This window comes from Hemitrygon akajei, chromosome 13 (genome assembly GCF_048418815.1).
Source record: "Hemitrygon akajei chromosome 13, sHemAka1.3, whole genome shotgun sequence".
NCBI lineage: Eukaryota > Metazoa > Chordata > Chondrichthyes > Myliobatiformes > Dasyatidae > Hemitrygon > Hemitrygon akajei.
Window position 1 is genome coordinate 83,346,136 of NC_133136.1, and position 25,100 is coordinate 83,371,235.

Sequence of the window (25,100 nt, forward strand, 5' to 3'; positions counted from 1 at the left end):
CTTTCCTGTACTGATAAATTTGGGTTCTTTTTATTACAAAACTTTTCTGAAACCTTATGCTTCTACAAGCAATTTTGTATTCTCTAACCAGTTACAGTAATTCATGCCACGTTGTGGAAACCAAATTATAATTATTTTTTCCTAGTAGAAGTGCACTTGCATAAAGTTGTATCAAAAAGCATTAAACATTTTTTGCTGGCCTTAAGAGTTTTGGAAGGCAGGAGATATACTTTGAATTATGTTTTTGAATTCAGTCTCAGAAAATACAATTACTAATTCTACAATACTTTCATATTTGTGACATTTTTCTCTGGTGATTTTTATTAAGACATAGAAAAAAATAATTGATATATAAAATACAATACCAGGATGTGGGTAGATTAGATTAAATATTTACTCATGTGCAATGGAAAAGAATCTGATGATTTTTGACATATTTATATTAAACTTGCTTCTGATGATTTAACCTGTTCTATTTTGCAGGTATTCCTCTGTTTTCAAAGGTTTGCTGCAGACATTATTGGCATTAAACTAAATAAAGCAGAGATTGAACAATCACAGGTATTAAAGATTATAACTTAATCCTCTTGCTTTTGTTAAGCTATTACAAATCTGATAAAGATTTAATAATTTTAATTGAAATAACAAATATTTTGGTGAATCTTTAAATGCTATTTCAGATTTGGTTGAGTGTGTATGAGAACATGCTCTTTTCCCTGTATAACTAATATAATTTAAATTCATGCACAGACTTTTGACGTTGCTGGTAAGTCCACCATTAATTGCCCATTCATAATTATCTTTAAGAAGTTGGTGATAAGCTGCCACTTTAAACCACTACATTTATGTGGTCAAGATGCTGTTAAGATAAAGCCACAATGAAGATTAAGGAGTATAGATTACATTTCAGTCAGGTCAGTATTTGACCTGAAGACGGTAATGTTGGTATGTGCTTTTGACCTTAATCTGTACAGTAGAAGACTAGGGATAAAACATTTTAATTAATTTCTGCAATGCATCTTGCTAAGATGTGAGTTTGTTAAAATATTCTACTTATCTCTACAGAGCTTAAGTATTGCATTCATTTCTGTACGGAACAGAGTAAACGAACAGGAGCTGGACATTCTCATTGCTGACTGTTGGTTCAAGTCCAAAAACTGCAAAACGGTTGAATTAAAAACTATAAAAATCTTTATACTTTATTAATATTCAATGCCATTTAATAATCTTGTCTGTTAAATCGTATTTCAAAGTTTACAGCTGGTTTAAAAAAAAACTAGCCCCTCAAATAATTTTAGCCCTGCAAATTACAACCTGCAAACTGCACTCTTTGGCAAAAAAAAATGGAAATCCATTACAAAGGGAAATCAATCCAGACCGTTCCATATTAATGGATTTTTAATAAAAGATGTGGTTCTAATAGATGGGAGGAAACCTCTAGTCTCATACTTTGACGAGATGTTGATTTTAGCTATGTACTACAGTGACAAGCATTTACTTCCAAATAGATATATGATCCGGAAAGTTGGAGTCCATAATGATAAGATTCCCTGCCTTTCTAAAAGCCCATTAGCTTTCCTGGGATTCTGATGGTCCAGACAAGCTGACTCTGGAAGGTATGGGGGTGGTCACTCATTTTAACTCGGCTTGACCTCATTATAGAAGAAAGAGGAGTGTGAGAATGAATTGGCACAATCAGCACCTTAGTTTTGGATGACAAAGTATATAGCTGTTTAATTTTAATCAAGTAATTTCTTATCACTAGTAATGCATTTTTAAGCTAATAAATTTCATTGAATGACAGTTTTTTCCCTCTTTCATCATATTTAACTTATCTCCTCTCCTTCTATCCTCACTACCTCCTCCTATCGTGCAGTATTTTTCAGAAAAGTGGGTGGGTGGCCAACTGGTTAAGAAGTATATTTGAATCTTCTAGGATACATCTCTCTTTGTTGTTGTCCAACATTTAAAGAAGTATTTGTCTTCCACTCAAATTAAGTTGATTTTATTTATTAATCTTTCAAATACACGAGGAGTAAAAATATTTACATTACGTCTCCATCTAAATGTGCAATGTGCAATTTATAGTAATTTGTAATAAATAGTATGTATAACAGGACAGTCAATATAACATAGAAATACAATTGTATCAGCGTGAATTTATCAGTCTGATGGCCTGGTGGAAGAAGCTGTCCCGGAGCCTGCTGGTTTGGGCTTTAATGCTATGGTACCATTTCCCAGAGGGTAGCAGCTGGAACAGTGTGTGGTTGGAGTGACTCGGGTCCCCAATGATCCATTGGGCCCTTTTTATGCACCTGTCTCTGTTAATGTCCTGAATAGTGGGAAGTTCACATCTACAGATGCGCTGGGCTGTCTACACCATGCTCTGCAGAGTCCTGCAATTGAGGGAAGTACTGTTCCCATACCAGGCAGTGATGCAGCCAGTCAGGATGTTCTCAATTGTGCCCCTGTAGAAAGTTTTTAGGATCTGGGGGCCCATACCAAACTTCTTCAACTGTCTGAGGTGTTAAGAGGTGCTGTTGTGCCTTTTTCACCACACAGCTGGTGCTCACAGACCAAGGAGGTCCTTGGTGATGTGGATGCCGAGGAACTTGAAGCAGTTCACCCTCTCAACCCCAAATCCATTGATGTCAATAGGGTCTAGACTGTCTCCATTCCTCCTGTAGTCCACAACCAACTCCTTTGTTTTTGCGACATTGAGGGAGTGGTTGTTTTTTTTTGACACCACTGTGTCAGGGTGATGACTTCTTCTCTGTAGGCTGCCTCATTACTATTTGAGATAAGGCCAATCAATGTGGTATCATTAGCAAATTTAATTAGCAGATTGGAGCTATGGGTGGTGACATAGTCATGGCTGTACGGAGACTAAAGGAAGGGACTTAGGACACAGCCCTGAGGAGCAGAGGTGAGGGAGCTCCTTCTCATGACTTGCCGGCAATCTGACATGAAGTCCAGGATCCAGCTGTACAAGGCAGAGTGAAGGCCGAGGTCTCTGAGCTTCTTGTCAAGCCTGGAGGGAATTATGGTGTTGAATGCTGAATTGTAGTCCAAGAACAGCATTCTCACATATGCATCCTTCTTTTCCAGATGTGTAAAGACGGTGTGTAGAGTTGTGACTATTGTATCATCTGTCAATCGGTTGTGGCCATAGGTGAATTGTAGGGGTCCAGTGTGGGTGGTAGCAAGCTGCAGATGTAGTCTTGGACCAGCCTCTCAAAGCATTTGCTTATTATTGTGGTGATTGTGACAGTACGCCAGTCATTCAGACATATTACCTTGGTCTTTTTAGGTACAGGAACATGTTCCTTCCCTAATTGCTTGAGTTACTGGCATGTAGCAGCATCCTCTTGCAGATAAGAATTAACACTTCCTTCAAATTTGGCAATCCTTGATTCATCTTACTGAATATTAAGTTTTTATATATTAGAATTCTTTCAAGCTTTTACATTGTATTTTATAATTTCAATTGTTGTATACTTTCTACTTGCATTAGACATACGAGCAGAGATAGGCCATTTGACCTATCAAGTCTGCTCTGCCATTCCATCATTATTTTTCCCATAACCTTTTATACCCTGACTAACCTCCATTTTAAATATATCCACAGCCATATGTGGCAATGAATTCCACAGTTTCACCACTCTCTGACTAAAGAAATTCCTCCTCATTTCTATTTTAAATGGACATCCTTCTATTCTGAGGCTGTGCCCCCTGTTCCTAGACTCCCCAGGTACAGGAAACATCCTCTCCACATCTCCTCTATCTAGGCCTTTTAATATTCGATAAGTTTCAATGAGATCCCCCTTCATTTTTCTAAACACCATTGAGTACAGGCCCAGAGTCATCAAATGCTCCTCATACATTAACACTTTCATTCCTGCAATAATTTTTGTGAACCACCTATGTATCCTCTCCATTGACAGCACATCTTTTCTTAAATAACAGGCCCGAAATTGCTCACAACTCCTCAAGTGCAGAATGATTAATTCCTTATAAGGCCTCAGCATTACATCACAAACATGAGAAAATCTGCAGATGCTGGAAATCCAAGCAACACTCAAAATGCTGGAGGTGTTCAGCAGGTTGCATAGTGTTTATGGATATGGATAAATATATGACATTTCAGGCCAAGACACCTTGGCAGGACTGCTGAAGGTTCTCGGCCTGAAACATCAACTGTACTCTTTTTCCATAGATGCTGCCTAGCCTGGTGAGCTCCTCCAGCATTTTGTGTGTGGTGTTCAGCATTACATTCTTGCTTTTATATTCTAGTCTTCTCAAAATGAATATTAACTTTTCATTGGCCTTCCTGACCACTGACCCAACCTGCAAATTAATATTTAGGGACCGCTGCAAGAGGACTCCTAGCTTCTTTTGAACTTATGGTTTTTGAAATTTCTCCCTGTTTAGAAAATGCTCTTTGTCCTTATTCCTCCTACCAAAGTACATGACCATGCAATTGCAACACTATGTTCCATCTGTTACTTTGCTGTTTTTCCCTAATCTCTCTAAGTCTTTCTGCAGACTCCCTGCTTCCACAACACTATCTGTCCCCCCACCTATCCTCATGTTATCTACAATTTTGACCATAAAGACATTCATTTCGCCATCCAAATCATTCACTGACTCTCCTTTGTCTATCCTGCCATTATTTCCTCAAAGAATTCCAACAGATTTGTCAGACAAAAATTCCCCTTAAGGAAACAATGCTGAATTTGGCCTATTTTATCATGTGCCTCCATCCCCTGGTATTTCAGCCTTTCTAACCACTGATATCAGGCTAAATGGTCTATAATCTTTTTCTCTATCTCTCTCCCTTCTTAAAGAGTTGAATGACATTTACAATCTAGTGATTCTTGAAAGATCATTACTAATGGCTCCACAATTTTTTCAAAATACTGGTATGTAGGCCATCTGATCCAGGTGTCTTATTTACCTTCAGAACTTTCAGCTTCCAGGCACCTTTTTCTTATTAATAGCAACTCTACTCCTACCCCTGAGACTCTTGAATTTTTGACATACTGCGACTGTCATTCTTTGTCCCCCATTACTATCTCTCCGCATTATTTTCCATGGCCTGATATCTATTCTTACCTCTCTTTTACTTTTTATATTTCTGAAAAAACTTTTTCAATCGTCTTTAATATTATTGGCTACTTTACCTTCATATGTCATCTTTTCTCTCCTTGTGGCTTTTTAGTTGCCTTCTGTTCGCTTTTAAAAGCTTCCCAATCCTTTAACTTTCCACTAATTTTTGCTGTATTACTTGTGCACTCTTTTGCTTTTATGCTGTTTGAATTCCCTGGTCAACCATGGTAGTGTCATCTTCCCTTTAGAATACTACTTCTTCTTTGGAATGTATCTATCCTGCGCCTTCTGAATTGCTCCCAGAAACTGCAGCCATCCTTGCTAATGTCCCCTTCCAATTAACTTTAGCCAGCCCCTCTCTCATGCCTCTGTAATTTCCTTTGCTCCTCTGTAATACTGATTCATCTGACTTTAGCTTTTCCCTCCCAAATTGCAGGGTGAATTCACACAAAATTCTGGAGGAACTGAGCAGGTCAGGGAGCGTCTATGGAAATGGATATATATACGACATTTCGGGCTGTGACCCTTCTTCAGGACTAGAAAGGAAGAAGGAATACATCAGATAAAAAGGTGGGGTAGGGGAAGGAGGACTAGACAATGGGTGAAGTTAGGTGGGTGGGAAAGGTAAAGGGCTGGAGAAGGAGGAGGAGGAGAGTGGACCATGGTAGAAAGGGCTGAAGGAGGTGTTCCAAGGGGTAAGGAGAGGTAAGAGGCCAGAGTGGGGAATACAAGAAGGGGGAAGTGGGGGAAGTTCCTGGAAGATGAAATTGATGTTCATCCTATCAGTTTGGAGGCTACTTAGGCAGATTACGAGGAGCTGTTCCTCCACCCTGACAGTGGTTGCATCATGGCAAAGAAAAGGCCATAGGCCGACATGTTGGAATAGGAATGGGGATGGGAATTTAAATGGTTGGCCACTAGGAAATTCCACTTGTGATCTCTGACCCCTAAGGTTTCCTTTACCAAGTACCCTTATCAAACCTGGTTCATTATACATTTTTCCTAGTGGGCTCAACACAAGCTGCTCTAAAAAGCCTTCTTGTAGGCATTCTTCAAATTCCCTTCTTGGGATCCAGCCAACCTAATTTTCCCAATCCACCTGCATATGGAAATCTGTAACTATTGTAACATTGCCCTTATTACATGCCTTTTCTGTCTCCCGTTGTAACTTGTACCCAACATCGTGGCTTGTATGTATATAACTCCCACCGGAATCTTTTTACCTTTGCAGTTCCTAAACTCTACGTGATCCTATGTCACCCTTTTCTGAGGATTTGATTTGATTTCATTTATTACCAACAAAGCCATATCACCTCCTTTGCCTACCTGCCTGTCCTTTTGGTACAATGTGTTTCCTCGAATGTTAAGCTCCCAACTGTGATCTTTATCCAGCCATGACTCAAGCAGTGCCACACCATCATACTTGTCAATCTCTAACAATGCTGTAAGATATCTATCTTATTCCGTATACTGTGTGCATTCAAATATAACACCTTTTCATTACTCTTTTTGATATTGCCCCTATGTAACACTTCCACTTACTTCATTGACTGTGTTTTGCCCTATCACCTGCCTGTCTTCCTCATAGTCTCTATATGCTGTATTTACTTGTATACCAACTGCTCCATCCTCAGCATTATTACTCAGGTTCCTATCCACTACAAAATTAATTTACACCCTGCCCAAGAGCTCTAGCAAACCTGCCTGCAAGGATGTTGGTGCCCCTTGTGTTCAGGTGTTACTCATCCTTTTTGTACAGGTCACTCCTTCCTCAGAAGTGATGCCAATGATTTAGAAATCTGAAACCCTGCCCCCTGCACCTATTCCTCAGCCACGCATTCATCTGCCAAATCATCCTATTCTTACCTTTACTGGTGTCTGGCTACCTATCTAACTCCCTCTCTCTTCTGTTTCCAGACCTTGTCCCTTTTCCTACCTAAGTAGTTGGTACTAGTTTGTACTATAACCACCAGCTGTTTACCCTCCCCATTTAGAATGCTGTGGACTCAAACCAAGACATCCTTCACCATGGACCCTGAGAGGAGCATACCTTTTAGATGTCTCATTCATGTCCACACAATCTCCTGTCTGTACCAGTAACTAAGAAATTGCCTATCACCACTGCACTCCTGTTGTTTCCCGCTTCTGTTCAGAGCCATAGAGCCAGCCTCAGTGTCAGAGACCCCAGTCACCCGGTCACTGCCGCTTCACCCTGGTAGGTCGTTCCCCCACCCCACCCCCCTTCAGTAATATCCTTAGTGGTAATCTTGTTATTGAGGGAACAGCCTTAGGACTACTCTGCATTCAGCAACTTGGGAGTGACTACCTCCCTGTAGCTCCTATCTATCATCTCCTCCTTCTCCCATATGAGCTGAGGATCATCCAGCTGCAGTTCTAGTTCCTTAACCCTGTCTCTAAGGAGCTGATGTTCAGGTAATTATCTGGGAGACTGGAGGTCTTCCAGAGTTTCCACACATCACACAAAAAACACCACGAACCCTGCATCTATTCTCAATGTTATCTGGGCAGTATTATTATGCTCAGATTATGTGTGAAATTATGACAGCTTGCTTAAAATAATTACACATATTTCCTTTAATGACAAGATCTATACATATAATCTGAGGGCAAATCTTTGGCTGAGGTGAACAATTTTTAAGCCATTTATTTTGTGAGTTTTGAAAACTTTAATTTGGCTGAATTGGAATGACACTGAAACAGTGATTTTTTTTTTCTTTATTGTCCTACCAAAGGAAAATTCACAGGCATTATCAGGCTCTTCACATTTTCATGCTTGAAAATGCACTACTCGTTCATCCTCTCCAGAAGGCTGGCATGAAAGGTTGGTCATTAGCCCAAGTGGGCTTGTGGCCAATGTCCTGTGGAACCTGGAACCTGAAACTTATTGATGTTAGTAGCAATCTGCCAAAATGTTGTTTTGGGATCTGGGAAGTGATGTGACACATGTAGAGGATGCTATGAGGATTTGGCTTACCACTCAACATTCGAGATCAGAGTTTGATCTGACACATGTTGGGCCCTGGGGTTGGAAGTGATCTGGCACATTTTGTGGTTGATGGGATGGGGTGGAATTAAAGGTCATTATTTTTGGTGGAGAGGTTGTTGGAATCATGAGTTTAACATGGTTTGTTTGACATGTCCTGTTGGAGAGATTGGTGGGGTAAGGCTAGTGTGGTCTGATGGAGAGAATGGATAAACTGACATTGTAAAACAGTAAGATTGGATAAACTGGCATTGTCTGACATGGTACCTGGGGACACCAATCTGACGTGGAGATTAGGGTTGGGAGGGCTGATATTAATCTACAGAAACTTAGATAGGTTGGCAAGGCCTGATGACGAACATGATCTGACAAGGAATTAAGAAGACCTACTTGTTCTTTCAAGCAGATAAAGAACAAGGCCAACTTGTATATTTGAGGGAGAAATTTAGGGTGGGGAGACCAAGGCCAGATATCTGTGTGAAAAAGTGGCACTAGGCATAGGACAGTCAAGTTGGGAGTGAACACAAAGTTGGGAATAAAGGAGAATGGCAGTTTCAGAAATGGACTGGAGACCAGTTGACATGAAGAGGTTGGTTTAGTGCAAAAGGGAAAGTGTGTTTGCACAGAGCTATGTATTTTACTTACATTAAAAGCTTCTTGGTTCAGTGTGCATTTGTAACGCCATGTTGTTTTGTAAGTATCCAATGTTGGATTCTGGTGTTTAAATTCAAAGTTCTTTTAGGAGTCAGGAAAGAGCCACAATACTTGTTGCTTTACGATTGTTTTCTTAAGCATTGATAGAACAAAAGAAACAAGAATAGAAGCTAGAAGTAGAAGACTTAAGGACTTGAGACTAAGATGCTAAGAACAAGTTGGTGCTACTTTGTGTTTAGCTATTTTATATTCATAGATGAGGAAAAGTTCCATTCTAATTTATAGATTTGAGTCAACTAAAAAGAAAGCACTTATTCAAATAATGGAAAACAAAGAGGCTACCAGAACTTTCCAGAATTGTAATTTGTATAGCCACTAGAGGCGTATTAAACTGTTTTTTGCATTTAAAAGCTACTTAAAATACAAGCAGGTAATTAATTGTTAAACTGCAAAGAAAATAATAATTAAACAGTCTCATCTAAAAATTAAACAGTTGTATCCTACGCTGATGATGGTTGCTCCCTGGACAATATGGTCCAAGTTGGGAAATTATATCATTGCTAGCTTCCCTGATGTAGAAAATTTGTTGGGCTTGCAAAGTGACCAGAGGTGCCAGTAGGAATTTCCAGAATTCTTAGAGGTACAGGAGCCTTGGGTCCCACACCACCAGGCTCAAAAACTGTTATTACCCTTCAGTCATCAGGTTCCTGAACTGCATGGATAACCTCACTCACCTCTTTCTTTTTCTTTCCTATCTTTGTTGTTTTATATTTGCATAGTTTGTCTTCTTTTGTACATTGGTTGTCAGTCCTTGTTTGTGTGTAGCTTTTTTATTGATGCATTTGTATTTCTTTGTTCTACTGTGACTGGCTGTAAGAAAATGAATCTCATAGTAGTATATGTGATATATACGTCCCTTGATAATAAAATTTAAGTTTAACTTTGAACAAAACAGTCACTTTTAACCCAGATATAGTTGCAGCTGGGATTTGCTCTGGGTTAAATCAATTTTCAGTTTCAAAGAGATGGACAAAAATGGGTATAGGAATTACTAGAATCTGGTGTCTCAACCAAGAAATAGTTGTATATAGAATTTGCTCTGTGTTAAATTACATTTACTTCGAAGATGGTGCCAAGATGTAACCTTTGATTTGAGTTGCAGCTCAGATTTAGATGTTTTTAATTGGTTTAATTTGTAATTTTTTTAGGTTTGTAAGGATGGTTTGGGGACAGAGAGAGGAGTTAGGGCTCAGGTTAGGGTTTAGCAACAGGGATGTGGGAGAATAGGAGGTCAGGCTAGAGTCTCTGCTCCACGTTCAAAGACCAGCAATGCCGACATCCAACATCCGTGGTTAGATGGTGGACTGGCAGAGAGTGGACGAGGTCCCCCCCCCCGCCCCCAAGGTCAACAAGTTGTCAATGGGTTCTGGAGTCCAAGTTCCATGCGGAAAGGAGGAATGAGTTTTGATGATCCCTTGGGTTTACGAATATGTGAGACTGGAGTTCAAGGTCTAGTGTTCTAATGTTCATTGGCAAGTTCTGACTTCAATTCTTAGTGTTCAGTGAATTGGCATGTCCTGAGATCAATGCCGATGATCAAGGACCAATATTTGAATCTGAAGTCTGAAAGTCGAGGTCTATTGGCCAGAGCCGAGTCTGTAAATCTCTGCAAGTTTGCTGGGGTGGTTGAAGCCCCGGTGTCTATGGGCTCAAGACCATGTCCACTGCAGGATGGAGGCCTGCTCTGGGAGTTAAAGGACTGTGTATGTGTGTGGGTGTGTGAGAGGAATGGAGCTTGTTTTTGCTATTGTTGTTTTGTTGCTTGTTGTTTTCTGTGTTGTCCCGCTGAGCATTGTGGGCATGTAATGTTGGCACCAAAATGTGGGGTGACACTTGTGGGCTTCCCTCAGATGCCCTCAACACAAATGAGGCATTTCACTGTATGTTTTGAAACACATGTGACAAACAAGCTTAACTCTTGAATTTAAACCATAAAGAACCACAAAATAAGACAATGCTGCTAACTTTGTTTCTAGGTAGAGCTATACCAGGTAAACAAAATAATTTTATGATGCTCTGGCACTTTGTGCGAGGTAAGCCATCCTGTGATTAATGTGTTTCCGTTTATGTAACCTATGAAATAATAAGCATTTCAATCCAAGTAAAATACTTTTCCTATCGCATTGAATGTTCCATGAGGCTAGGACACTTTTCTCTCTAGGTGCATTCGTGTACAGGATTAGAATGCTTTTTATAATCCAGCTAAACTTTAACATAGAGATGATTCTGGACTGAGTGAAAGAAGAGCAATGTATTCTAATGAAATTTGTCAGAGCAATGAGTTGAATCAGATTTGCAAAGACATATTTTAAAGTGTACAATTCCTTTCCAAGTTGAAGAATAGTGGCAATTCCTGCCTAGATGAATGACATGTTTCAGCAGCATCTTGGGTTAAGCATGATCATTGACTGGACTTAGTCCTGACAAAAGAGTGGGAAATCTTGGCACATCTATTCATTGAGCCTCCATGAAGAGGTTTAATTTCTTTGGGATCAGTAGACGATCTAAATATTTGTTAACTCTATGACCATTTTCATTTTCCCTTGAGGTACTTTCAGTGTTTGAGGGAGAGCCAGTAAGCCATGTTTCAGTGAAACTTTCTGCATTAATGCTACCATACTGAAAGTAATCGAGATGACTAAAAAATTACATGGTATCCCGTTAACTTTGCTAAAACGTGTCTGTGCAGGTATTGGTGTAACTCTCATGCCTCAGGGAATCCTTGAAAATCCAAAGAAAATGTAACATTGACACTGAATCACACAAATGCAGTTAAACCATTGCTCCAAGGAAATGGAATACGTTTTAGAAAATCTACCCTGTGGAATTTTTAAATATATGAAGCAAAACCAAAAATGCAAAATGGAACACATCTTAATTAATATTTTTAATTGATCTTGGATTAGAAAAATGCCACCCACTGAAATTACCAGCAAATTATATATTAATGTGATTTGTTCCTGCTTCTTTGCATTTTGCTTTAATTGTATCATTAATATATTATCAAGAAAAACAACAAAAAAGTAAGTTGGGCCTACCTTGTTATCTGATATGTGGTGTGTGATTAGATCTAGGAACTAAACAAATATTTTGGGAGTTAATTGAACCTGTAGTAAGGATTGCAAACTGGAAAGGCTGGGAGGTTGGAGGTTAGATGTAGATGTTGAAAACTCCCTTTAGTTTATAAACTCCTATATTGTAGAGCATTTCTGAAATAACATCTGGTATGTAGTATTAATTTAGACAATGTTGTCAGATAAAATGAAGTGAAACTGATCAATCAGTTAATTATGTACAATATGTGGGTTATAAAGCACAGTACTCTCCCGCATCCACCCTAGAATTATCTTCTTTTGACCACTATTAACTAATGTTTATATGAAGGAAAACATAAATTGGCACAAACCTAACAAATGCATTGCTGTACCTGTGATCAGCAAGTATTTAGAGACAGTTCGTTGGAAAACAAAATTATGGAACTGCTGGAGATTAACTAGGTTCCTTTTGCATTATGATGGTTTGCATAAAAACTATTTATTTTATACCAGACCTAAAGAAGTGTGGATATGCATGTGCTACATCATAAAGGAGCACAGTCTTCTTCATGTATTCTCAGTGAGGTTTGGTTTACCATAGTAAATTTGGATTTCCTTTCCAATTGCATTTGTACACATAGAAATTTGTGCAGTTGTGCAGCAGGTTCCAAAGTTTTGATAAAACTGGAGTGTAAACTATGTGACCAAACTGAAACATAATTGCTGTTTGTGCATCTGGTTGAGGGGTTTTCAAGACTATCAATAAGTTAAACTTGTACCCAAATCATTGCAACACACAAAATGCTCAAGGAACTCAGAAGGACAGTCAGCATCTATGGAAAAGAGTAAGCAGTCGAGTTTCGGGCCGAGACCCTTCAGCAGCACTGGGGAAAAAGCTGAGAAGTCCGAGTAAGAAAATGGGGGGAGGGGAGGAGGAGGAAGTAGGTGATAGGTGAAACCAGGAGACGAGGAGTGGTGAAGTTAAGGGATGGGAAGTTGTAAACAGCTGGAGATGGGGGAATCTGATGAGAGATGTTAGAAGACCATGGAAGAAAAGGAAGGGGGTGGAACTCCAGAGGGAAGTGATGGGCAGGTAAGGAGATGAGGTGAGAGAGAGAAATAGGAATGGTTGGGGAGTGGGGGGGAGGCAAATACTGGAAGTTTGAGAAATTGATGTTCATGCCATCATGTTGGTTGTACCTAATCCATTGATCTTTTTGTGGCATTGCTTGAACTGTACCTCATGTACTTGATCTGCACTTCACAGTACAGCCAGAAATAGTGTTGACATAATGTGGTACAGTTAATTTGATTCTGAATTTATGGACAGTTATTTTAATCTGACCAGATTCGAAGTAGGATAGTAGCAAAAAAGCATTATTTTTTGTTAAGCATTAAAATTTGTGCAGTTAAAAGTCCTTTGCTTATTTTCATTACAGCCTCATTTAAATGTCACTAAATTTCTTGGCATATATATTGTTTGGTCTCCTTTATTTGTAAAGCCATATGCATCTTAGTACATACATGTGTATTAATGTATAGAAGCATCACGATCATTAGTGATCCTAACTGCGCCCAGTATAGCCTACACACCACTCCAGTCCACTTTATATGGTTGCCTCTTACTGACCTCATATGTGACCTAATAATTCATTCAGTTACACAGACCATGACGTATGCACTCACTGTGGTGTTGCCTGTATCTTAGGGCTGTATATCATTCCATAGCAACTGAGACAGTATTTGATTGCAAATTAAGGAACGTGGAGTAGAGAAATGTGTGGACTATTATAAGATGCACTATTTGAGATTAGTTGCTGTGATGGTCATATCTCAATGGGGAAAGCAGCAGTATTGGATGGGACAGAAAGTGGAAAGTGGCCAAAAATGGTTGAGTTGCTCACTTGGTAACCACTACCAGTAGTGTGACCATGCTCAGAGAATTAGTGGAATATAAGGGCATATTTTTATTCTATTGGGTGTATAGCTGATCATGGAAAGAGTAAAAATGATGAATGAATGTAAAATGTTTTCATGTGGAAGGTGATAAGTGACCTCCTGTCCACATTGGCTCATGGTGTTACATTGTTAACTAAATATGTTCACATAAAGTTCAGAAAGCTTAGATTTTTGTCCAGCTCAGGATAAATTAATTGTAAGTAATATGACCAATTGTAAACTCAATTCAATTCAATTACCGCTCACTGATCTCATATCTCTTTATTTCCTTAAATGATAAAGAATGTTCTCTGTGTCTAAGGACTTATTTGTTCCATTGTGAAACAGTCAAGCTCACTTCATTTTTTTTCATAAAATTTATAAAAGCTTGAATTTTTGTCCACATTTTCTGTATAGCTCAGGATAAATTGATTGTAAATAATATGACCAATTGTAAATAGTAATAAGGGAGGTAGTCACTCCTATGTTGCAGGAGGCAGGTATCTGGGTGACTGTCAGAGGGAAAGGGGATAGGCAGACAGTGCTTGTGGCCATTCCCATTAATAATAGAAACTGCTCTGGATACATCGGGGGAGGGTGATGGCGAAATGTCCTACCGGAAAAGCTGCAGAAACCAGGTCTCTGGCAAAGTCCTACTGAAGGGTCTCGGCCCGAAACGTTGACTATACTTATTTCCATAGATGCTGCCTGGCCTGCTGAGTTCCTCCAACATTGTGTGTGTGTTGCTCTGGCACTGACTTTGGCTCTGTGGCTCAGAAGGGAAGGGGCAAGTGGTGATAGCATCTTTATTGGTTTGGGGAACACACAGAAGGTTTGGAGGATGAGAACAGGATTCCCAGATGCCCTGTTGCCTCTCAGGTGCCAGGGTCAGAAACATTTTGGATTGAATCCATAACATTCTAAAAGGGGAGGGGATGCAGTCAGAGGTCTTGGTCACCTTTGGTACCAATGACATAGGCAGAGGGTATGAAGAAGTCTTGCAAAGTGAGTTCAGGGAGTTAGGTGCTAAGTTAAAGAACAGGACCGTGGTCTCAGGATTGCTATCTGCACCACATGCTAGTCAGTCTAGAATTAGGAAAGTTCAGAAGGGAGGGCTTCAGGTTCTTGGACTATCAAGCTTTCTTCCAGCAATGGTGGACCTGTCCAAATGGGGTGGTTTGCACCTGAACTGGAGGGGACCGATATCCTTACGGGGAGGTTTGCTAGTACTCTGAAAGATTTAAACTTCTGTTGCAAAGGTCGGGAACCAGAATTCCAAGGCAGCTACTGGAGTTGTTGTGGAGGTGGTGGGGGATGTAGATCTAAACCCGGCTACAAACAGGAACCGGTTTTAATTCCAGAAGATTCAGGCACATAAAATCTACAGTGACTTGATAGATTGGATTCAAAATTGTCCTAGCGCTAGAAGACAGAAGGAATTGGTGAGGGGTATTATTGTGATTGGAGGTTAGTGAGCAATGGTATTGCACAGGGGTCATATCTGGACCTCTGTTGCTTCAGTTATATATAAATAATTTGAACAAAAATGTAGCTACACTAATAAATAAATTTGTAGATGACACAAAAATTAGTGGAGTTGTGGGTAGTGAGAAAAGTTGTCAAAGAATGCAGCATATCATTCATGATATATCAGTATATCACATGGAAACTATAGACAGATAAATGGCACATGGTGTTTAATCTGGACAGTATGAGGTGTTGCACTTTGGGAGCAAAATATATAGTAAATGGCAGAAAGCTTTGGGGCATTGATGTAAATTGGGATACTGGGGTGCAAGTCTATTGCTCCCTGAAAGTAGCAGTGCAAGTACATAGGATGATAGTGAAGGTAAATGGCATACTTTATTAGTCAGGACATTGAATATAGAAGTTGGGAAGTCATGTTGGTATTGTACAAGGCTTTAGTTAGGCTACATTTTGGAGTATTACTTGCATTTCTGGTTGCTATATTGTCGGAAAGATGTGGAGGTTTTCGAGGGAGTGCAAAAGTGATTTACCAAAGTATTGGCTCTGGTAAAAAGTGAGGACAAATATAAATTACTTTCTCTAGAGACTAAAGGAGTGATCTGACTTAATTATAATAAATTATTAGGGGCATACAGTGGTAGACAGTTACTGTTTTTCATTTAGCAGAAATGTCATGAGCTAGCGGGCTTAAGGTGAGAAGGAGAAAGTTTAAAGAAAATTTGCGAGTGAAGTTCTTTTTATAAAAAAGCTGGCAGCTGCTGGGAAAACACTGCCATGTGAGAGAGTGGAACTAGATATGACAGTAATACTTAAGAGGCATTTAGACTGGAAAATGATCAGGCAGGAAATAGAGAAGGGGTTCCCAACCTATATTTATGCCATGGACCAATACCATTAAGCAAGGTATCAATGGACCCCAGGTTGAGAAACCCTGGAATAAAGTGATGGAAATATGTACAGGAAGGTTCAAAAAGTTCAAAGTAAATTTTACTATCAAAGTACATTTATGTCACCATATCCAACTGAGATTCATTTTCTGCCAAACATTCATAATAAATACAAAGAAACACAATAGAATCAATGAAACCCACAGGCAAGATGAACAACTAATGTGCAAAAGACAGCAAATAGTGCAAATACAAAAAGATTTAAAAAAAAGTAATAAGTAAATAATTTATAAATATCAAGAACATGAGATGAAGAGTTCTTAAAAGTGACTCCATAGGTAGGAGAACAGTTCAGTGCTGTTGTGAGTGAAGTTATCCCCTCTGGTTCAAGAGCCTGATGGTCGAGGAGTAATAACCTTCCCTGAACCTGACGGTGTGGATCCTGAGACTCCATTGTCTCCTTCCTGATGGTAGCAGTAAGAACTGAGCATGGCCTGGATGGTGGGGGTCCTTGATAATGGATGGTGCTTTCCTGTGACAGTGCTCGTTGTTGATGTTCTCAGTGGTCGGTGGGGGGGCTTTACCCATAATGGATTTTTTGTAGGCTTTTCCACTTGGTGTTTCCATACCAGGCTCTGGTGGAGAGTGTACTGACTGGTTTCTATACCAGTCAGTATACTGTCCACTGCACATCTATAGAAGTTTGTCCAAGTTTCAGATAATACACAAAATCTTTGCAAACTTCTAAGAAAGTAGAGATGCAGCCATGCATTAGGATTTATCCTAATGATCTTAGTAGTAAGCCAAAAGAATCACACTGCCTGCTTGTCAAGCCTATTTATTTTTGAATGGGATCAAAATAATATTAGGGAGATACAGAGAACTAATAGGTTGTTGGAAGTCTTGGTATCAGCCAATAGGTATTACATCCTGTCTATGAATTTGGAGAAATGACCACACCATTGACGTTGATGCAGCTTGGTCAGAAGTAGGGCCAAAATAATATGGCCCTCAAGTGGGACCAAGCACCAAACAACTCATGTCTTTATCTAGCCACCCAAATACAACTCTAAAATGATCATTAACAGGAAACAAATCATCAAAATCATCACAGATTTAAGATGCTTCTATTAATTTAACGATTGTCACATCTCTACTTAAAATGGCGCCAAGCTGCGGCCTCCATTGAGGTAACAGCTCAGTTTTAGATGCTTTGTAGTGTTAGGGATAAAGAAAGAGAGTTAGGGGCCAAGTTAGAGCATAGGAACAGGGATGCGGGTGTAATTGAGAACAGGCTGGAAACTCAAGTCTCCACTCTGCGTTCAGAGGTCTGCGACGTGAATGTGGGACATCTCCACCAGGCAGGGATGTCAGATATAAGACCAGCAGGCAAGCATCGACGAGGGCTGGTAAATTCCCACTCCCATAGCAAGCTGTTGGTAGGTTCCAGAGTTGGAGTCCTGTGCGGGCAAAAAGAACAAGGTCCGATTGCCCCTTGAGTTTGTGAATTGGCGAGACTGGATGTGAGGCCTAGTCTTCGAGGTCCTGCCATTGTCCTGTTCCAATGGTGATTGGCAGGTCTGTTGATGCTGAGGATCAAGGCCCAAGGGTCAAATCTGAAATCCAGAAGTTGAGGCCCATTGACCAGAGCTCTGCTTCTATGAATCTCTTTGAGTCTGCTGTGGCAGTCAAATGGGTGGGAAGAAAGAGTGGGGACTTGTTTTGCTGTTATTGTTTTGTTGCTTGCTTTGTTCTGTTATGTTGTATTCTGTGTTGCTCTGCCAAGAATTGTGAGCATGCTGTGTTGGCGCCAGAACGTGTGACAACACTTGTGGGCTGCCTCTAGCACATCCTTGGGTGTGTTGGTTGTGAACAAAAAACACATTTCACTGTCTGTTTGGATGTACACAAGATAAATGAGCTTTAATCTTGAGTAACAGGGTATTTTAAAATACAGAGAGGTAGCCTAATAGTGTAGTAGTTGGCACAATGCTTTACAGTACCAGTGACATAGGTTTAATTCCTGCTGCTGTCTGTAAGAAGTCTGTACATTCTTCCCTCTGACCACAGGGGTATTCTCCGGGCGCTCAGATTTCCTCCCACAGTCCAAAGATGTAACGATTGGTAGGTTAATTTATCATTGTAAGTGGTCCCGTGATTAGGCTAGGGTTAAATCAGGGGTTGCTGGATGGCACAGCATGAAGGGCCCAAAGAGCCCGTTCCGTGCTGTATCTCAATAAATAAATATTTAAATAAATAAAGATATGTAATTAATTTTAAAAATAAATTCTATTCCTATATAGGTCTACAATTGCTCTGCTGATTTTTTTTTTGGAAAAGAAAAAAAATATATCACCTAGGAAGCCAGATTGAAAACACCACACATGCAGAACTTCAATCGAGAAGACTGTTCCATTCTGTTCTTAAGTCTGGAGGCTGAGGAACTTACATTTCATAGATTTTTCTTGTTACCTTCCTCTTTTTCCATCCTGAAGATATTATTCATTATTAAACTGTTTTATTGGTGCCAAGGAGATCTCTGCAGTAAATACAATCATTATAAAGGAAAGGGAAATTGAGGTGTGTACTATAGGCAACCATGATGTGATCAAACCTCCAGTAATGCCAGCCTTAGTGGTTTCATTTTCCAGCCTGATCTACAGTACACTTACGGTATCAGCCTTTTTAAATGAGCCCATTTGAAGGCAGAGAGCAAAAGAGCATAAGTAACTTGTGTAGCATTGCTACAAAATTTACTTGAGAATTTTCTGTTCATCACAAACTAAACCTCTGTTTGATGCCTATTGCAAGAACATCTATAGATAAACATAACATGTCTGTTTGAAATTTAGTTTTATAAATGTGATAAATAATTGCCAGTTTTTTGAAGTATGGATATTATAAGATTAGCTTAAGGTATAGTGCACGTTTTTTTTTGGAAAAAATCAATTTTATTTTGAGTACAGATGCCCCTCAAGAAGTAGTACTATTTTAGGTATTTTAAAGTGCCTTCCATTTGTAAAGTATATTTTCCAGTTTAACTGTGCTGTCTATTTATTAATGGGTTTTCACTTTAAATTCCTAATCAAAAGCTTTTCAAGCAGTGAAGGATTTTAAACAGAGCCTTTTCTACTTTATTAAACTGACTAATCAGAAAAATGATTCCTGTTAATCATGTCAATGAATGAGTAATGATTTGATTTAATTCTGTAGGAAATCTTGCAACTTGTCTGCTAACTTGTGGAGTATCTGCTTTCTTCCAAGTAGAGTGGCCAATTATAGCATTACATATTAGAACTAATATTCTTCTATTAAAGAGTGATCATGTGCAATGGTTTGTCTCTGCTGTTTTCATCCCTGGAGTTAGTATAGTAATTTATTGAAGAATTACATGTAATCATAGTACATTTTTTAATATTTTATGTTATCAGTAAATATTTTTAATGTTCTTTTCATGTCACAGCTGTATTTAAAATTACCTTTAACGTTTAAAATTTTGCAAAGTATTGCAATTCAAATTTATTTTCATAGATCGCATCTAAATTGGCTATAAATTATCTGAAAGAACCTGTGTTCTCTAATTTAACTTGTCTCCTGTCTTGTATGTTGTGTTCATTTTTGCCATAAAGTTCAGCCTGAATATATTGTTTGATTATGGACATTGGCACTAATCAATTTAAAATACTACGTTTATTGTTGGTGTTAAAATATTATCAAACACAATCTCAGTGCTTTAGTACTTTATTGTGCTACTTGAAACTCTTTCTTTATTGTTGCTTATACAAATTGTGAAACATTTCAACTTCATCTTTATTATTTCCTCTCATTCTTTTCTTTTTGTCAACTTCATTACTCTTTTGCTTTCCTGGCATGATCTTATTGGCAGCATATTGTCAGGGCCGAGTTGGTAAATTACCTACATGATGCGAATCTATCCCAGGGTTCTGCACCCTGCCGAAGTAGAGTGTGTGTCTTACAATAATTTCAGGTACTGTGGCAGTAGTTTAGAAAATATATTAAATACAATGGAATATAACATAGTACTGTCAACTATCAGTTAATTCATTTATTTTAAGTATTAGATATAAATGTTGATTTTACCTTGTATTTATTTCCATCCTGTTAACAGCCTGAGTGGTAGTATAGTATCTTCAGTGAAATTAAAAAAATATTCTACCATGTGGTTCCCATATTGTGATTTCTTCCAGTTCTTTGTTCATTGAATCTTACTTAAAAGTAGTAAGAGTCAATTTATTAAAACAGTTACAGCTATTTTATGAAACACTATGTTATTGCCTTTTAGTGATACAATGATAAATTATACGTTTTACTGACCTTCTTTAATAATCCCTTATCTAATAAACTAGCATTTTGTGCTGAATTTGTTGAATGATCTATAATATGGCTGCTTTCTCTTTTATGACAGCGCGTAGTGAAGGCAGATATTGTGAATTACAGCCAGGAGCCTGTGGTGAGAACTGTGAACCCTCCCAGAAGTTCAATGTGTGCAGTTCAGTGATCCTGTCACATACCCATATTAGTACATTTGGCAATCCTGCTTCGTTCACACAGGCCCATTCTTTCTCAGGAACTTCATTTTGACAGCAACCATCTCTGCAACACAGTTACTGTATGCTAAGAAACACAAGGCAGCCACTGTCGACTGCAGAGATCCACGAAGTTGGACCATGCATTTGAGTATGATTTTCTAAATCGAGTCACGAAAAGATATTTGTCACTTAGTTTAAAATGATGATGTAACTGCATCAAATGTGTATTTTGCAACTTAAAAAATCAACTTTGTACAACAGGGCATTAAATGTATTTCATCATTTACAGAAATCTGTATTTTAAATGAAATCTCATTTAAAAGAACAGGGTAGAGTTTTGTAGCCCTGAGGAAAAGTATTTTTTATTGCAACTTGATTTTATTTTAGCAAATGTGGACAGGGTCGTATACTGGTAGGAAGATCAGAGTCTTACAAGATAAGAAAGTGGGAAGCCTGTAAAAACTAATTTGGCGCTCTGAAGTGTGGCCCTTTTGTACCTTTACTTTGTGCAGCATCCAGCTTGAATTCTTTTTGTTTCTGATACTTTGCTTGACATATTATTAAATGCATTTATGATTTTGAGTATGATAGTTTCTTGATTATGTTACATCAAACAAAATATGTGTTCTCAAAGCTTGAAATATGGTATTTGTATCACATGATATTTTTCAAACCTTGGTAAGGGTCTCCGTACCATTTTGTTTCCAGGCTTTCTGCTTATTAGTTTTTCCCTCTGATTCTTGGAAAACGGTGATGTTGCTCTTTGCATCTTCGTGAAATTTGTAAATCCTCTCCATATTAAATGTTAAAATCTTCACCTCTATTTTTCTGAATGAGGCACCTTTTGCCTAGTAATGCATGCTACAGTTATTTGTCATATTTATTTGTCAATTACACATTTTATTTTTGCCAGTAATAAATGTTATTTATTTTAAAATGTAAAACTTGAAATTATTTACCCAAATTCTCTATATTTTAGGTAACCTTGCTGGCAAATTTGACCACCTTTGTTTGTTTGATGTGAATTATTTATAGGATCCCAGGCTGTTAGTTTATTCTGTGAAATCAAGTGGGAGAAATTAGAACCCCAATCTGACTTACTTCATGCAGGATATCCCATTCTAAATTCTTCAACCATGTTAAGACAGGACATTCTATAAACATTCTTACCAAGGTGCTACGAGGAGCATGAAAATATTTTTTAAATTTTGAATTGATTAGCATAGCCTCTTTAAGTTTAGCCCTTCAAAAATTTGATTAGAATCTTCCTTCATGCTTACTCTTCACCAATTTTTTAATTTAAAGAGTAGAATGCCCCTGCATGATCTGAGAATTCCACATTTCTTTGTATCCTCTCACCAACTTATCTACTCAATTTCATCATATCTCATTATTTGTACATGTACAACCCTCGGCCATGCACGTGTTCTACTAGCGTACTACAGAAATAAAATACTACAAATAGATGATTGGGAAAATGAGGTGCAATTCTCACAAAAACAGATTCTGCACCAATTCCAGCAAAACAGAATGCTGGTTTTCATCCAATGAAATTTTGAACTTTCAGGCTTTTGTGAGTAATATGTTTCTTTAATAACATTTCACCAGTAGTACTGAACATTTTCTGTAATCCAATGGATAAACATTGTTTGCATTCATCAAATGCTCCATTTTCTATTTATATGTCGAAATCTAATTGAATCTTCCTAACCTTATTTTATCTTCACTCTAGTTTGTATAGTTTTTATTTCATTTTATTATTAATAACAAACCATTGACTTGTAGCTGCTTTAAATCTGTGTGTGTGTGTGTATATGTCTGTATATATAATATAATACACACACACATATATAAATAATATATATATTACATACACACACATATAGTTCCCTTCCTACATCTCTTCTTTATTTAAATCATACTCAGTGCACTGCCTATGGGACTTAGGCTCATGCATGTTGATAATGACGTGTTTGTTTAAGACACCCCTGCACTTTGACATTTTCCATATATCTTTGTACCAATGATCAAATTCAATGCAGTGCAGCAGCACTAATTTAACCAAACCTTTGTCCATATTTCTCAAAAACAAATACATATTTGGATACCAAATATCTCACTCTTGCTGAATACACAGACCCCCTTTCTTAAGTATATTTTGTTTTAGCTCTTTAATTTTTAGAACACTCTGAAGTACATTCCATTTGATACTTGAATGAGTGCAGCAAAGAAAAGAGTACTGACATTTGCATTTGGTCCTAACTTGTAGCCTTGAATTTTGTGGAAGCAGTCAAATCTTTGTGGATTGTTGGTAACAGTTTGAATAATTTCCATTTGAAGTTCAGCAAAACACTAACGTCATACACAGCCAAACAATGTTGGCAAATTTTGTAAATACCATGTATATTTTAGTTTTGTGACAGTAATGAAAAATATTTCTATGAATTTTAAAATAATCTTCACTAACACTTCATGATAGTAATTGTTAAGCAAATTAAGGTACAATAATCAGTATAAAATAGATTAAATGCATTCAATAAAATATTTGCAGTTTTCATAATTAATGGTTCATGTTGCTATCTGGATGCATTATGTTTGCATTATGAATAAAAGTTTATTTGTTTCAAAATATTTTAAATATTTGAACATGAATTTTGTCATAAGGATATTTAGTTACATTGCAGATTTATTTTACTGCTTTATTTCTTGCAGAAAAACATGCACTACCCCATTAAAAGGATATAGAATATGAACTGTATTGCTGGGCACAGTACTGTAACTGGAATATAATTGCTGTAAATTATATGTAGGGCTTATTTGTATGTGAATATATTGAAAAATGCTTTCTGCTGTTAAAATGTATATCTGCATATAAAATCATTGAGATTTGTGTAAGTTAGCTGGGGCTGATTTATTGAATATACATCACTAGTCTAGTTATCAAAAATACTTTAATTATTTTACTTAATTTTATGTTGGTACTTCTAAGTGTTCATGTACATAATGTGCAATTGAACAAATTGTATTTTTAAAAGTAAACTTAACCAATGTAGTAATTTAATGCAAAGTTGCTGAAATAATTGTATAAGTCAAAATTCTGTTTTGTTCTTCCAAATTTCAATTTTGGCTTTACATTTACAATATCGCTTGTATTGTCTAAGACAGAAATCTGTGTTTAAAGGGCCTTTATCACTTATAAAAAACTTAGTGTAAAAATAATACTAAAATAGAGACTTGTGTTTCATGTTTCCAGACATTCCTCTATATCCTCAAGCAGGCATTCTGTAGCGGGATATATTCCACATTTTCCTACAGTTCATTATTGAGGTGAGAGGACTCAGAAGAATAAGACAAACAAAAATGTCCCTGTTGTTGCTGTTGCTATGGGCCTTTGTCTTCTCTAGGTGAAGGAGTACCTTTCTTTCTGACCTTTCTCTCACTTTCTTGGGAAAAGATGCTCAAAATCCTTGGAAAACATAAAAGGGAATAAAGTCCTGAAATGTTGGCTCTCCATATATTTTTTTTATTTCTTTGAGCCTGAAGATTGAATATATCTTTAGGGTCCCGAAAGTCCAACTTGTGAGTCTGATGGTGGAATTGTAGAGGTTTTACTGCATGTTTTATCTTATGTATTTTCTTGCAGAATGCAGTGTTAGTTCTCACTCAAAATTTCACTGTATAAAGATACAAAACCAGGGAAGCCCCAGGTTTGGCTACTGGCCATTGTTGGATTACAGATGTTAAACTTGGATTTCAATGGTATCAAGTTGGATTTACAGGAACCCCTTTAGTCAAAAATTTACCTGTTATCCTATTGTACTCGCCACAGAACAGCACAACAAAATGCCAACCAAAATTTCTAAAGACAGATGAACCTGTCATCCCTCCGTGGGAGTGAAATTACCCTTTACTCAGAAAATGAATATCCAGCATCTCTGTTGGTGTATTCTGGAGCAGAAACTTAAATTCTTAAATCATGGAAGACTGTTTTAAATTTATGACTACAGTTTGCACCAATGGCAAGAGAAGAGAAATTTGGAGATAAATATTTAGACAATTTCATTTTGGAAAAACATCGCATGAACCATTTTGTAAAATATTTGCTCTCAAATGTAATAAATTTGTTCAATAAATAATTTACACCAAACATTGCAAATGCTAGACTATTATTCATTGTAGGGATATTTTAATAAATTTATCTGAGTTTGTTATACTTATCAACATCAAAGTAAGTAAACCTACTCTGTTCCACTGTGTAATTCTCAAATATTCAATATCAATAGGTATGTAAAGCAGTTCACAATTATGTAGAAATTTTCAGTAGTGAATTCTAAGCACATTTTAGTTGGAAGTCACTTTGTCTTTCTAGTAGATG

The 25,100-nt window shown here is 37.7% G+C and overlaps 1 protein-coding gene across 2 annotated transcripts in view; it reads left to right on the forward strand.

Annotated features, from left to right (window-relative positions):
* The window catches only part of rab28 (RAB28, member RAS oncogene family), a 122,909-nt gene extending 98,037 nt beyond the window's left edge, over window positions 1–24,872 (forward strand). The window contains exons 6-8 of one of the 2 annotated variants that reach the window (XM_073064996.1): window positions 484–561; window positions 20,062–20,163; window positions 20,602–24,872. In XM_073064996.1, the coding sequence (XP_072921097.1) occupies window positions 484–561; window positions 20,062–20,157 (174 nt within the window). In that variant the 3' untranslated portion in view covers window positions 20,158–20,163; window positions 20,602–24,872. The remainder of the gene's footprint in view (window positions 1–483; window positions 562–20,061; window positions 20,164–20,601) is intronic. The other variant, XM_073064997.1, reaches the window with a different exon arrangement.
* The last annotated feature ends 228 nt before the right edge of the window (window positions 24,873–25,100 follow it).